Source organism: Alosa sapidissima, chromosome 16 (genome assembly GCF_018492685.1).
Source record: "Alosa sapidissima isolate fAloSap1 chromosome 16, fAloSap1.pri, whole genome shotgun sequence".
Taxonomy (NCBI): Eukaryota; Metazoa; Chordata; class Actinopteri; order Clupeiformes; family Clupeidae; genus Alosa; species Alosa sapidissima.
The window spans coordinates 12784920-12797462 of record NC_055972.1 but is presented as its reverse complement, the minus strand read 5'-3'; the positions used below and the strand labels follow the sequence as shown (position 1 = coordinate 12797462).

The 12543-nt window shown below is 42.7% G+C and overlaps 1 protein-coding gene across 1 annotated transcript in view; it reads right to left on the bottom strand.

Annotated features, from left to right (window-relative positions):
* Positions 1–8495: 8495 nt before the first annotated feature.
* The window catches only part of dntt (deoxynucleotidyltransferase, terminal), a 78198-nt gene continuing 74150 nt past the window's right edge, over positions 8496–12543 (bottom strand). Inside the window, exon 11 of the mRNA XM_042066189.1 lies at positions 8496–10820. Coding sequence (XP_041922123.1) covers positions 10734–10820 — 87 coding nt within the window. The 3' untranslated portion in view covers positions 8496–10733. The remainder of the gene's footprint in view (positions 10821–12543) is intronic.

The following is a 12543-nucleotide window of genomic DNA, read 5'->3' as shown; positions in this document are numbered from 1 at the left end:
CAATAGCCAGCAAGAGCACAATCTTCATCTTCCCCCCACACGCATACACAACCAGCCACCCGCCATCTTCCACAGGCGTCTGAATCACAGTCAGCACTCTGGCGATTGCTCACACCGTGGAATTAGGAGGAAGAGAAGAGGAGGAGGAGTAAAAGAGGGGGACGATGGGAGAGGAAGAGAGAACACGAGGCACTTGGGGCACTTTGTCTGCTTTTGGCTCTCCCGCTGCTTGGGTTCCACGCTGATGCTTTACCCCCTATGGTGTGATACTCACAACAGCCCTAGCTACTTCATGTAGGGGAAGGAAGAGAGAGAGAGTGTGTGTGTGTGTGTGTGTGTGTCTAAGTGTGTAAATGTGTATGTGTGTGTGTGAGAGAGAGAGAGGGAGAGAGAGAAGGGAAAGATTGTATGTATGAAGGATAGAAAGGTAGAGAGGGGGTGGAGAGAGAAAGAGTTGGAAATCTGAATGTCACAAGCTTAGTCATCATCGAAAATATGCCATTTATACCTCTAATCCCACATATTAGACCACTTCCCCCACTTATTTGAAGAGATTTCTGTGGTGGAGAAGGCTAAAGCGTGTGCTATTTGAGAAGGTTTGTCAGCCCTTACCAAATGTCACGCTATTCATTTAATCAAATCTTACCATGACATTACAGCTCCCGGTGGCTCAGGAGAGACACTAATTATGGAAATCCAAAGTGAGAAACCGGAGAGCGTTTTGACACTATGTTTCACACTTAAGAGGGGGTGCGGACAGTGCAGTGCAGTGCAACACTCTTCATCCCACCTTGGCTAAGCTACAACCTGGCGTCCTTACTTCAATGACTGGTACCATGTGGGATCTTCACTTCTCCTGCCGAAGGACTCCGGAAGAGCAAGAGGAAGAGAGCATGAAGTTTCTATTGGTTGGTTTAAGTCGACAAGGCGAAAAAAAATTAAAATAGCATTTTCAATTTTTGTCAGAAACTGAAGCAGTCAGTCGACAGGCGCTGGTTCAGCTAAGCAGGTGTGAGGATGTGCCATTCCATTTGAGTTTCATTTATAGTAATGGTACATAAATGGGCTGTCATTCATGACCCATGGATTTGTTCAAAATGATTTTGTTCTAGTCTAGTCTAGGACTAGTGTGACTCCAATGAGAAAGTGAATGAGGGACTCTGCAGCCCATTATGAGGACATCACAATAGGAGCACACCTGTCGAGGGTGTGTTCACAATAATGAGTACAAGTTAGGTTGAGCTTTGTGGTGGTCAAGTTGGGTCTGATTTCATTTAAAAGCTAACCGATCTGTAACTTGGATTTGATTGTAATTGTGATTGGTGTATATTGATATTAATACTTGGCTACTAGATCTTTATAAATTAAATGAATCCATGAATGAACCCTCATTCATTCATTCATTCACCTATTAGACCTATAATTCCTGTCCAATTCCCCACTCAATCTATAGTGCTGTAAACTGTGTGACAACATAGCTTTCTTTTAAATAGATAAGATACTATTATTTACATGATTACTAAAAAACTAAGCTTTAAGGCACAGAGCCTTCTTGTTCCCACTTGAGCAAGCTGTCGCCAAAAATAGTTTGCCTCCAGATCACTGATTCTGAGTCCATCAAAAAATAAAAAAAACAGACACACACACACACATCCAAACACCTGCAGCGGCTGACACATGCATCCCCTACTCCTCGAGCAAACATCTGGCGCGGCTTTTTTTTCAGGGAGTCGTAGCAAGCGCCCTGCGCCTCGCATCTGAAATGACGTGACCCGCTGTGCGGGAACCAGCATTGGAATGAAGGACGGCAAATTACAGCCGGCTTGATTACTCATCGAGGACACCGTCTTCATGCCGCTCCCAAGGCCCGGGGGGAGCTGACCCGTGCGCCTCACACAGACAATCACAGGGCTTCCACAGCTGTTGAACAAGGCGTTTGATCCGAGGGATATGGCTGCTTCATTAAAGAGACGCATCTCATTATATGCTGCTACCCATACTGATGTGTTCGCACAACAGCGGATGTATGCAGTCTCGATCAAGCACATCTGTGCAAATTTAACAACAATCTGAGTAGTTGTTATACAAAGACTTAGAATTGTATGCTTTTGCTCATTTGTGGAGATGTGACAAAGCATTGTGTATAAAATCGGGGATTTGACAGTATGCCAGTGTGGGAAGTGTCTACAGCACATTGCTGCATCACTAAAGATTGCTGCAAACTCTGGACGTCCTCTATTGACCTGTAATCTTGGTTTGAAAATAGATAGATAAAATCATGCACCATGACACACCCAAAGGGGCTACTGTAGTCAGTTAAGCTGGAAGGCTCTCTTCCGTTAACTGTTGAGTACAACACATCACATCCATGTCTATAATCGCAATAACAAACACCCTCAAGTGTCTTGACATCAGACATCTCCTTGCTCCAAAAAATCTACTAAATGTCAAGTAATGGAAATGTGCTTGACTGGTACGCTATATAAAAAACGTAGGCCAAGCAACCATTTTCTGCATTGACAAGCGCCCTTTGGGCATGCCTCTGTCGACAGGCTGCTGCCGGTGACGTTTATGCACTGTGAAATGAAGTCGGGCCCCAAAAATAGCGCAGGGTCTATTGAGGAGAGGTTAAATGACTGGACCTGTATCTGCGGAGCTCCATAGCGAGCACCTCCACCTCATCACCATATTCATGAAGCCTGTTACGCCCTCATGTGGGGTCCCCCCTCTGGCTGCTGCCAAGGCTGGGCGCCTGGGAGGGGCAGGGGATGTGTGTGTGTGGGGGGGGGGGGGTTAAAACAGGCTCAAAAGGCACTTTCCTTTCGAGTCAGGTGGGGGAAAGAGGAAAGAGAGACTGTACTGTGGTACCTCCTCCATCCCCTGTGGCTTCAACCCTTCAGCTGTCACCACTGTTTTACTTTTGGAGGAAGAAGAGGACAGCCCATCAAAATTAAGTTTCCTTTCTCCGCTTAAGTTTGTGGAAATCTCTCTGCACTGCGTATTGTATCCCAACTCTACTTGGGAGTGGAGGAGTAAAGCCAGGGGGGATTGGGGCTTAGGCCATTATCTTCTGATTTATTATAGACCCTTTCAACAATACATGGATTTCTGTGGAACGTCACGAAAACATGCGTGCGCAACCAAGAGGCAGAAAGCACCATAGGACAGCATAGAGCAATGCAAAAGAGCAAAAGAATAAAATGAGTTTTTGTGCTGTATAATCCAAATGAACATCAAACTTTGAAATATAGTCTGAAATGAGATGTTATTATCATTGAAACTACAGTTATACAAAAAAATCCGATTGTAGCTTACAGCAGCCGACTATTTAGGTTCAGTTTATAACGTTGTGGACGGCCACCAAGCGTCTTCTGCCTCACGGCTGCGCGCGCATCTAGAAACCCGTGTATAAAAACAAAAACAATGCTTGAATGTTCTATTTGGGACCCAATCTACTTCCTCTGCATTAAGCTAACATATGGAATGTTAAAACGGAAGCCTTGTGGGGCCAACTATGATGCTGATAATGGAACTCTCTTGAAAGGGTCTATAAGGTTTTGCACCTACGTCATAATGTAATGTGACCGTTTGTTTACAACTAGAGTTGTAGGCAAGAATGGTAGGCAAGGCACTGCAGAGCTAAGATTCTAGAGAGTAGTTGCTGCAGAGAGTGGTAGACAAGCCTACAACAGTCGGGTTGCATACACATAGTTACAAATAGCTTAAAAATTGAAACTTTAATATCAAATATTGACCGGGATGCCGACCACTTGTGTAGGTCCTAACAGTTGGTTTTACAATAAGAAGCAAAAAGGCGACAAACGACCGTTTAGCCTACCTATCCTCGTTTGTGGAGGATGATCGTTACCAGCTGTGAAGTCTTTTATTCTCAAGATGGCCTAATGGTGTAGCCTACTGTCTACGAAGACGTAGGCTAAAATACAACTATCTACAGTCATCCAAAAATGAATTGCCAGAGATAGGCTATGAAGGGAAAAAATGCAGCATTTTAAACATGGCAAGATTATTTTTACCGGAACAGTTTGTTGTGCTTGTGGACATCAATCATCTATCTTCTGTCCTTCTATTTCAAGTTATCGTGAGTGTCATTTGATTATATAGCCTAATCACAAAATAAATGAAAACAGAATAGGCTTATGTGCTATAGCCTACAGCTCAGGCTAACTCCCGTATGTCAAACTGATTTTTGAGCTGAACTTAACACAGCAACCTCAAACACCACTGTTGAACCTAGGCTACTGCTTCAGTCATGTAAGAAATAAGCAGTTTATGAATTATCTTTACCCGTTTAATCCAGTCCACATGACTAAAATAACAGCATATGGGCTGAGCTAGCATAACAGCCTATATAGCCGATGCTGCAATGAACTAGTAAAAAAGTTTCATACAATTAATGAACTTTCACTCACATTCTGAGTTTTTCTGGGTGGTTATATATCCATGCAGATCGTCTTTGAATGAGTCATCGCTGTTATATGTTATAGGCCCAATATGTTACAGGATTCATGACTTTAACAACATTAATGTGACATGATGTGAAATGTGAAAGATTAAAAGACAACGTTTAGTGGATCTTGACCTCAACAATATGGAAATCATCTAGACGCAGTGTGCCTGCAGTCACAAAAATACATTTAAACGGTTTTTGATCTCAACAATATGGTGACCTAAAGCAGATGTTGTGTGCCTTTGGGCACAGGCACAGTTTATACAGGCACAGCACTAATTCTAATGGTTGTGATTTTGATGGATTTTGTATGACAGAGGCTGACTCGATGGTCTGAAGTGATCTGTGGGGAGGTGGTCGAGAAGACGGCTGATGTGAAGCCCGTGCTGCTGTGCAGAGCCCTATAAACTCGAACACAGCCATTGTTTTACTCACGCAACCTTCCACACCTCCCCATTTCCCACTACTATGGCTGAGAGGGAGTAGGAGGCGTGGGCCTTGGAGTATAGAACCCTCCCTCAGCACTCTGAGGATCACGGCACTCTTTGCCCCTGTCTGACCTCATCATCCCAATCTCCAACTCAATAAGCCCACCCAGCCCAGTTCTGTTGATGCTATCAGGAATTATTGTGTTTTTTCACCTGTCCAATATTTCCTTAGAATGGCTGTGTTTTTGGTCATAACCTATTGTTTTGGATGGTCTGTCTGCAGAAATTAGATGTGGTCCATCTATTTGCTAACTCAATTCACCTCTTTTGCAGCAGAAAGCCTGCAAAGATGGCAGCACCAGCTGCTGCCACGGATGGGGGGAGTCTGCTCCCTCTTTGCGTTCTGCTTTCAGCTGTTTTCAACTTAATCTGCTTGGACCTAATGAACTGAGTTTTTTTTTAACAATGCCATTACATTCAACTTTTTGAAAAAATTCAAATGAAGTCAAAGAAAACGTTACTTTTTGAGTAACGGCCAGCCCAGACATTGCTCACAACGCTGACAATGACTATGACAATTGAGTCATTTGACATGTAGGTCTCCCCCTCTATTGAGAACTGGAAGTGCAGAGGCAAAATTAAACATTGCTTAACTGGAGAGCATTTCTGGAGGTGATCACTGTGTGTGTGTGTGTGTGTGTGTGTGAGAGAGAGAGAGATGGGGGGGGGGGGGCAATGGCTTGTCACTTCAACTCTACAGTCCATATGCAGGTATGTTCTACCTCACCTTCATCTTCTCAAGCCTACACCAGTGCCTGGAGGCCTAGTGTGTGTTTTCTCTTGGCTATACAGCTCAGTTGACAGTGCGGTGACAGGGGTTCCGGAGATCCGCATGCACACAGTGACCCTATTCTGTCAGCATATCTCTACTGGGTTTGACTGGCCAAGACATGTGTATTGTGGCTTGTAAGGCTGAACCAATAAATCACTGTCTTTAGATACAATACCACGAAATCAACTCTCGGAAGGGATGAAATGATTAGTCTTCACCCAGAGCTATTTCTGTCAGCTTTTGTGTGAGTGTGATGATTTGGAAGAGAAGCAAAGATTGGAATTGAGATGCCTTTGTCCATTGTCCACTTCCTGGAATAACGTTTTGCCTTTGGTGATATTAAAGAAGTGTAAATGTTGGAATGTTACTCATGAAAAGATTTACAGAGGATATAAAATGAATACACCTTTTCATTTTCACTTCAAAATCTGTATGCCTTGTGTCATGGTTTGTATATTATATATAGAAGTTATATACATATATACTGTATACATATATATACGTTTATTATTATATTCTTTTTTTTCTGAATTTGTTGCCCTGACCCAGAATATAAAATATAACATGGATGCAAAAAATATTTAATTTTTTAATTTTAATTTGAATAAATGAGCATTTCAATTTCCCCATTTTTAACTGTACATGTACTTCCCCTCTATGCAGAACTGTTGGAGAGGTTTGTTTAGTTTCCTCTACCCCCCTCCCTTCAGTCTTGACATGTCCCTGGTACCTTTAGATGAGAAAGCCCACAACCACACTTGAGCTGCCACCACAGTTTAGATGATCTGTGTTTTTGCCAAACCTCCTATACGGCCTTCCTTTAAGCCTTTATACCTTTGCCTAAAACATTCCAAATCAAAATGATATTGAACAGAAATGAAATATCAACTGAAATATTTCTATGACTACATACACAGAACAGGTATACGTTGTCATCTAGTTTAGATGGACATCTTAATTTTGGTAGACTGTAAGGGGAGGGGCATACTTTCCATTTCAAGCGATGGTCTTAACAGTGCACCAAAGTCTTGGAGATCTTATATCCATCTATACCCCTTAGTTGGCATGTACTTTCTCACGACTTTGCTTTAGACATGTTAAGAGAGCTCACTGAAATCCATGTTGCTGTCTTTGTGTGTCTCCAAACAGAGGGGCCGTGGTAAACAGCTGTTTTATTCCAGTCATCAAAATATTAGGTGTTGGGCAATGAGCTTTTGTGTGATTACTCCCAAGAGGAATGCTTCAGTAAAGGGGTTGTACACAATAATTGTGTTTGTTTATCTTTCATTAATGTTCAGAATTTGTTTTTTACAATTACAATGATTTTGTTTTACTTTGAAATGGCTAGGTGCGGTACGTATTTGAATTGATTTCCATCACTGTAAATGCATAATGCATGCAGTCAAGAATAGGTACCCATAACATATAAAAATAATACACGCCAACAGCATCAATCAGGAGAAAGGGAGGAAAAGAGAATACATGAAAATATAACCGTTATATAACGTATATTACGTATATAACGTAACCGTTATATAACGTTATTGTAAGTTTATCTTTTTCAGTCAGAACACCTACACTGAAAAATAAGCTCTTGCATCCACTTTCAGATTTTTTTGATAACAAGGTGTATTTCAATTACTGAGTGCAACACATTTTAAAAAGATCATCTGGTCAAAACTGTCAAACCCAAAGCTAATCATGCTCAATATGGACATTGAGTAACACATTAAACTGAACATTTTTGCCAATTGTAGAGTTCCATAGCCAACTATATTTGCTGTCATTTGAGGTGCGCCAAAGGGCTCACTGTCACTATCCATACAATTAGGTCTATTATAATCAGCTGTTTTGATCCAACGTTGCAGTGTTCTGAGTACTCATGTCCTTTTTACAAACTGCCCTCTAACTAGTGAGCCATCAGTCTTCCAACAAAGCTTGGAACGCATTTTAGTTTCAAGGAGACCGTCTGTCCATTTCTCCAAGCTGACAAATGAACAGGCGCGTAAATGACCTTTGTGTGTTTATTTTCTGACTCGGTAAGAGATCGAGGTGAAATGGTTCGTGCGCAGGTCAACCCCAGGTGTGGATTAATGAGTGTGATGGATGGAAGGGAGCTCGCCTGCCATACCAAAGACATTTATCTGAGGATGTTGAAATTCATTGCATTCATAAAACACTAAGATGTCAAAACATGCCAAAATGCATAGATAGCTTGAACAGCCAAGTAAAAAAAGCTTCAGTTTCACTGTCTCTCAGTGTGTTTGAGACTCGGTTTGATTACTCTTTTTGAAGACTAACATGGTCCATTACTAATGTATAACATTTGCTCACTGCTGATTTTATAAGCAATTGAATCCTGACTACTCAAGCAAAGGACATTCACACATGTTTGAGGAATATTTAATGGCACATCACACTGGGTGGCCTCAAGTATAATTTGTGTATCATCTCAAAAATATAGTTTTCATCTTTAGGTCCATTCACAGCCACTCAACTTAGGTGGTTGAATTCCTCTTTTTTCTAGGTAATAAATAACCCTAGGTAATAAAATAAATTGAGATAATTGAGATAATAAATTAAAATGAGATTAAAGGAGTCATCTTGTGTACCATTAATGTCTTCCTATTTCAAACCCCATGGATTGTAAGAGTCTATTGATACAGAAATGTATTTGTTTATTGAGTTCAGTGCCTATTGTCATTAAAATTAATAGTGTGTTTTACAGAGGGAAACAAAAGAGGTTTTGCTGCCTTCATGATTTATTGCAAGCAGAGCAATACAGCTGAATGTGTACATTAGCTTGAAACAAATAAGACACTTGAGAGGTGAGTTATGTCAAAAATGTAAACTAGAAAAAAGGAGATGCATACTGTTAAACTCAACTGAGATTAATATAATGTCTGCATGTTGGTAACAAAACATTTTGGTTGTATGTAATCAATGGACTGTTTCACAGATATAATTTCATTTCAACCCTAATGACACAATGTTTCAGCAGTCTTTCCACATGAATTCCTTGACATAATAACCCCAGAATAATCCATCTATGGATAATGCTATACCTGGACTCTTCCCTCGGCTCTGGCTAATCACTTCAACCCAGTTCATAGAGGCTTCAGGACCAGTGGAATGATTTTCTCTCTCCTTTCTTCCCCTCTGTCCCTTGATCTAGCCTTTTTTCCTTTTGTTTCACACACACAGTTGTAGCCTTGAGAGGGTGAGGGAGAGAGTGAAAGAGAGGCCCTGGGGTCGAGTCCTGAAACTGCCTGCTATGCTCTAGTTAGGGCTCTTTAACTAGGGCAGCTCGGCAGTGAACGCCGGGCCACTCGGCTCTTCCAGGAGACACCGCGGTCAAGCTGGGGGCTGAGCCAGTAGAGGCCCCTTTGGGCTCCATGAGCCTGCAAATATAGGCTCTGCTGACAAGGACACAGATCTTGAGCAAAATCTCGTTTTCGTCCGTACAACAGGAATTTATCCTTACACAGCGATATATACAGACATCTACGTATAGTAGACAGGCCTTGAAAAATGTCGCCTTTACATTTTCAACCCATTTTCAACATTCTTTTTTTTTTCTCTCCTGTTTCTATTCAGGCCAATCGGGCAAGGACAGACGCCGTCTGGAAACATGCTAATAATATTTTCGGTGTAATAATTTTCTGTTACATTCATCAGCTCAAAAGCTGTCTGGCCATGTTATCAAGCTTCTCCTAACATATGCTGCAGACAGCAGCATTTACCGTCCTTGAGAGTCTGTTTCCAAGCAGTCACATCATTTGTATGGGAGGCAGAGAAGAGAATATAATTGCATGTTTCAACAATAGACCATCAGTATGCTGATTGTGGAGTTTTGCAGATAAAACGATTGCCCTTCCACCAGCCCTGCCATCCCCTTGTCATGATATGACAATTCTACAGAAAAATGTATATGGAAATTTTATACTAATATTAATTCACATTCCTTAAAAAAAAACACAGGTCTGTTCTCACTTTATGTACGTACGCACAGATGACTGATCTTTGTGGTAAAGCCCACCTTACTCTTGGGAATTATGTTGCATCAAGTCTCATCCAGACACCCTATTCATCAGCGGTAATAATATATTGCGGTCTTCATGGTATCTAACTGCATTAACACAGCTCATTGTGTCAGCACTTGGTTAGCCACATTCGGCATCCGCCTGTGCTCGTGCTAAACATGTAATTTGAGGTGCCTGGTGCCTCTAAGCAAGCAAGTGGGCGGGTGGGGGTACGGTGGCTGAGGAGGGACAGCTCCTGTCTGCCGTAATGAGGGCCCTTTTTGCGTGTGCGTCGGCGTGGCGGAGCCGCGCTGCAGTGAGTGTGTAATCACAGGTAATCAGGTTGCCGCTCCGACTCCTGACAGAGCTTCTGCCTCTGACGGCGCTCAGCCCACAGCCCGCCCCAAATGCAATGAGGAGCTCAGGGTCACAATCTACTGCGCCACTCTCCCCATTTCACTCCCCCCTCGCTCTGGGTTATGGATATATGCATGCACATACAAACACACACACACATACATTCACACCACTTTCTCTCCCTTCTCTGTCTGTCTGTCTGTCTCTCTATCTTTCTCTCTCTCTCTCTCTCTCTCTCTCTCTCACACACACACACACACACACACACATATTTTGTCTAATTTCACAATCATGTAGTCTTTTTTCTCTCTGCTCCTTTTCTCATTTTGTGTCCCTTTTCCCCTTCTTTCTTATCTCCCTCTCAAATCTCCCCTCCCTTTGCATCTCCTCACTGTGTCTATGTGTGCTCACAGTTGCGCCTAACAACAGCTCTAATGGGGAGAGGAGCAGATGAAACAGCTGTTTACACGTTTGCAGGAAAACAGTAAGGCCTGCCAGACCTGAGAAGCCAAAGCTGAATGCCACCACGGAGGTGAGAGAGTGGTCGCAGCGATCTCGGCACGTTCGCAAGCACACACAAGCAGTGCCAGTGGGCATCTATGGCGGTGAATGGTTCCGGGATCGCTCTATGCGTTGCGCTGCCAAGGTTCGATGTACTCCAGCCCCAGATGGCCAAAGATATCCTCCTCGGTTTTGGCCGGCAAAAATGCATCCTGAAGAGAGAATAAAACGTTTCAATCAAGAGGGAGAAGGAAAGGAGAGGAGAGGAAAGAGAGAGAGAGAGAGAGAGGACTGGGTTACAGCTAATGCAACATTGGCTCTTAGCCAGGGTGCTGCTAAAGTGTCACTCTTAGTCACATTATATTTTTAGAATCACATACATCAAAACATCGTCACACAAACCAAATGTAGCAGATCAAACCAAGTTGAGTTTCTCAAAATACTCTAAACACACTACAGGACAATGAAAGGCTAGGCAATCAAGGACATGGGTAGATGGAGGAGAAATCAAAAATAATAAATAAAAAGTTCTATGGAGATGTGCAAAAGTTGGAGAAAGTCAGATATGTGTGTGTGTGTGTGTGTGTGTGTGTGTGTGTGTGTGTGTGTGTTTTGACGTGTGATGAAATAAGAAAATAAATAAAAGGTCTGTAGCATAGGGTGAGGGATGTAAAAGTGCTAAAAGTCTTGTAGGTGTGTGTGTATGGGGGGGGGGGGGGGGGGTCATGAGTGCTGAGGAGTGAATGAGTGCAAAGTCAGTATAGTGTGAGTTCAGAGTTGGGGAAATGTTTGAGAGTGCTGAGGAGTGAATGTGTGCAAAGTCAGTATAGTGTGAGTTCAGAGTTCGGATGGCCTGGGGATAAAAACTTCTCCTGAGTCTCTCAGTTCTGGCTTTGTGACTACATAGGCGTCTTCTTGATTTCAGCGGTAGGAATAATCCATTGTTAGGATGAGAAGAGTCTTTCAGAATCTTTTGGGCTCTTAGGAGTACTCTTCTGGAATAGATATCTTGTAGAGCAGGGAGTTGAGTTCTTATAGTACGTTCAGCTGAGCGCACTACTCTCTGCAGAGTACTACAATCTCTAACTGTGGAGTTCCCATACCAGGTGATGATGCTACCAGTTAGAACACTCTCAACTGCTGAAGTGTAGAAGGCCTTCATGATGGATGTAGAAACTTTGAATTTCCTTAGCTGACGAAGGAAGTAGAGTCGTTGTCTGGACTTCTTCAGAACATATTGAGTGTTAACAGTCCATATTAGGTCTTCAGTAATGTGGACACCAAGGTATTTAAAACTTGTGACTCTCTCTACAGGTTGCCCGCTGATCATTAGTGGGGTGTAACTGTAGTTCTGCTGCTGCCTTCTGTAATCCACTACCATTTCCTTGGTTTTATTGATATTCAGTGTCAAGCTGTTAGATTGACACCACTGTGCCACCTCATCAACCTGATCCAAGTAGAGCTGTTCATTGTTGTTACTAATCAGGCCCAAGATTGCATCATGATTTCTACAAGCACTTAGTCCTTTTTCATTTAATTGAGATCTAGATATATAGCACCTAAGCAGATGAAGTATAAAGTGGGACTGATGGGTGAAAAGTGGTTCATCTGTCTCTCTCTCTCTCTCTCTCTCTCTCTCCCACTGGCTAATCACTAATCATGACCATGCCAACCTCTGCCTGTCATGGTCAGGGCTTTCATGCATGATGGAGCCACATCTCTCGTCTGGCATGATGGACTTAATAGCTGTCTGTGCACATTTCAGCACACACGGTGATCAGCGCCAAAGAGCTTGCGTGACCCACCACACACACACACACACACACACACACAGAGTTGAGCATCCATCAGTGCCCTCTGTGCCCACAGATGACGCTTACAAATGAAAACAAAACACGGCATGACCTTGCACTGCAACCAGGAGGCTTTTCTCTC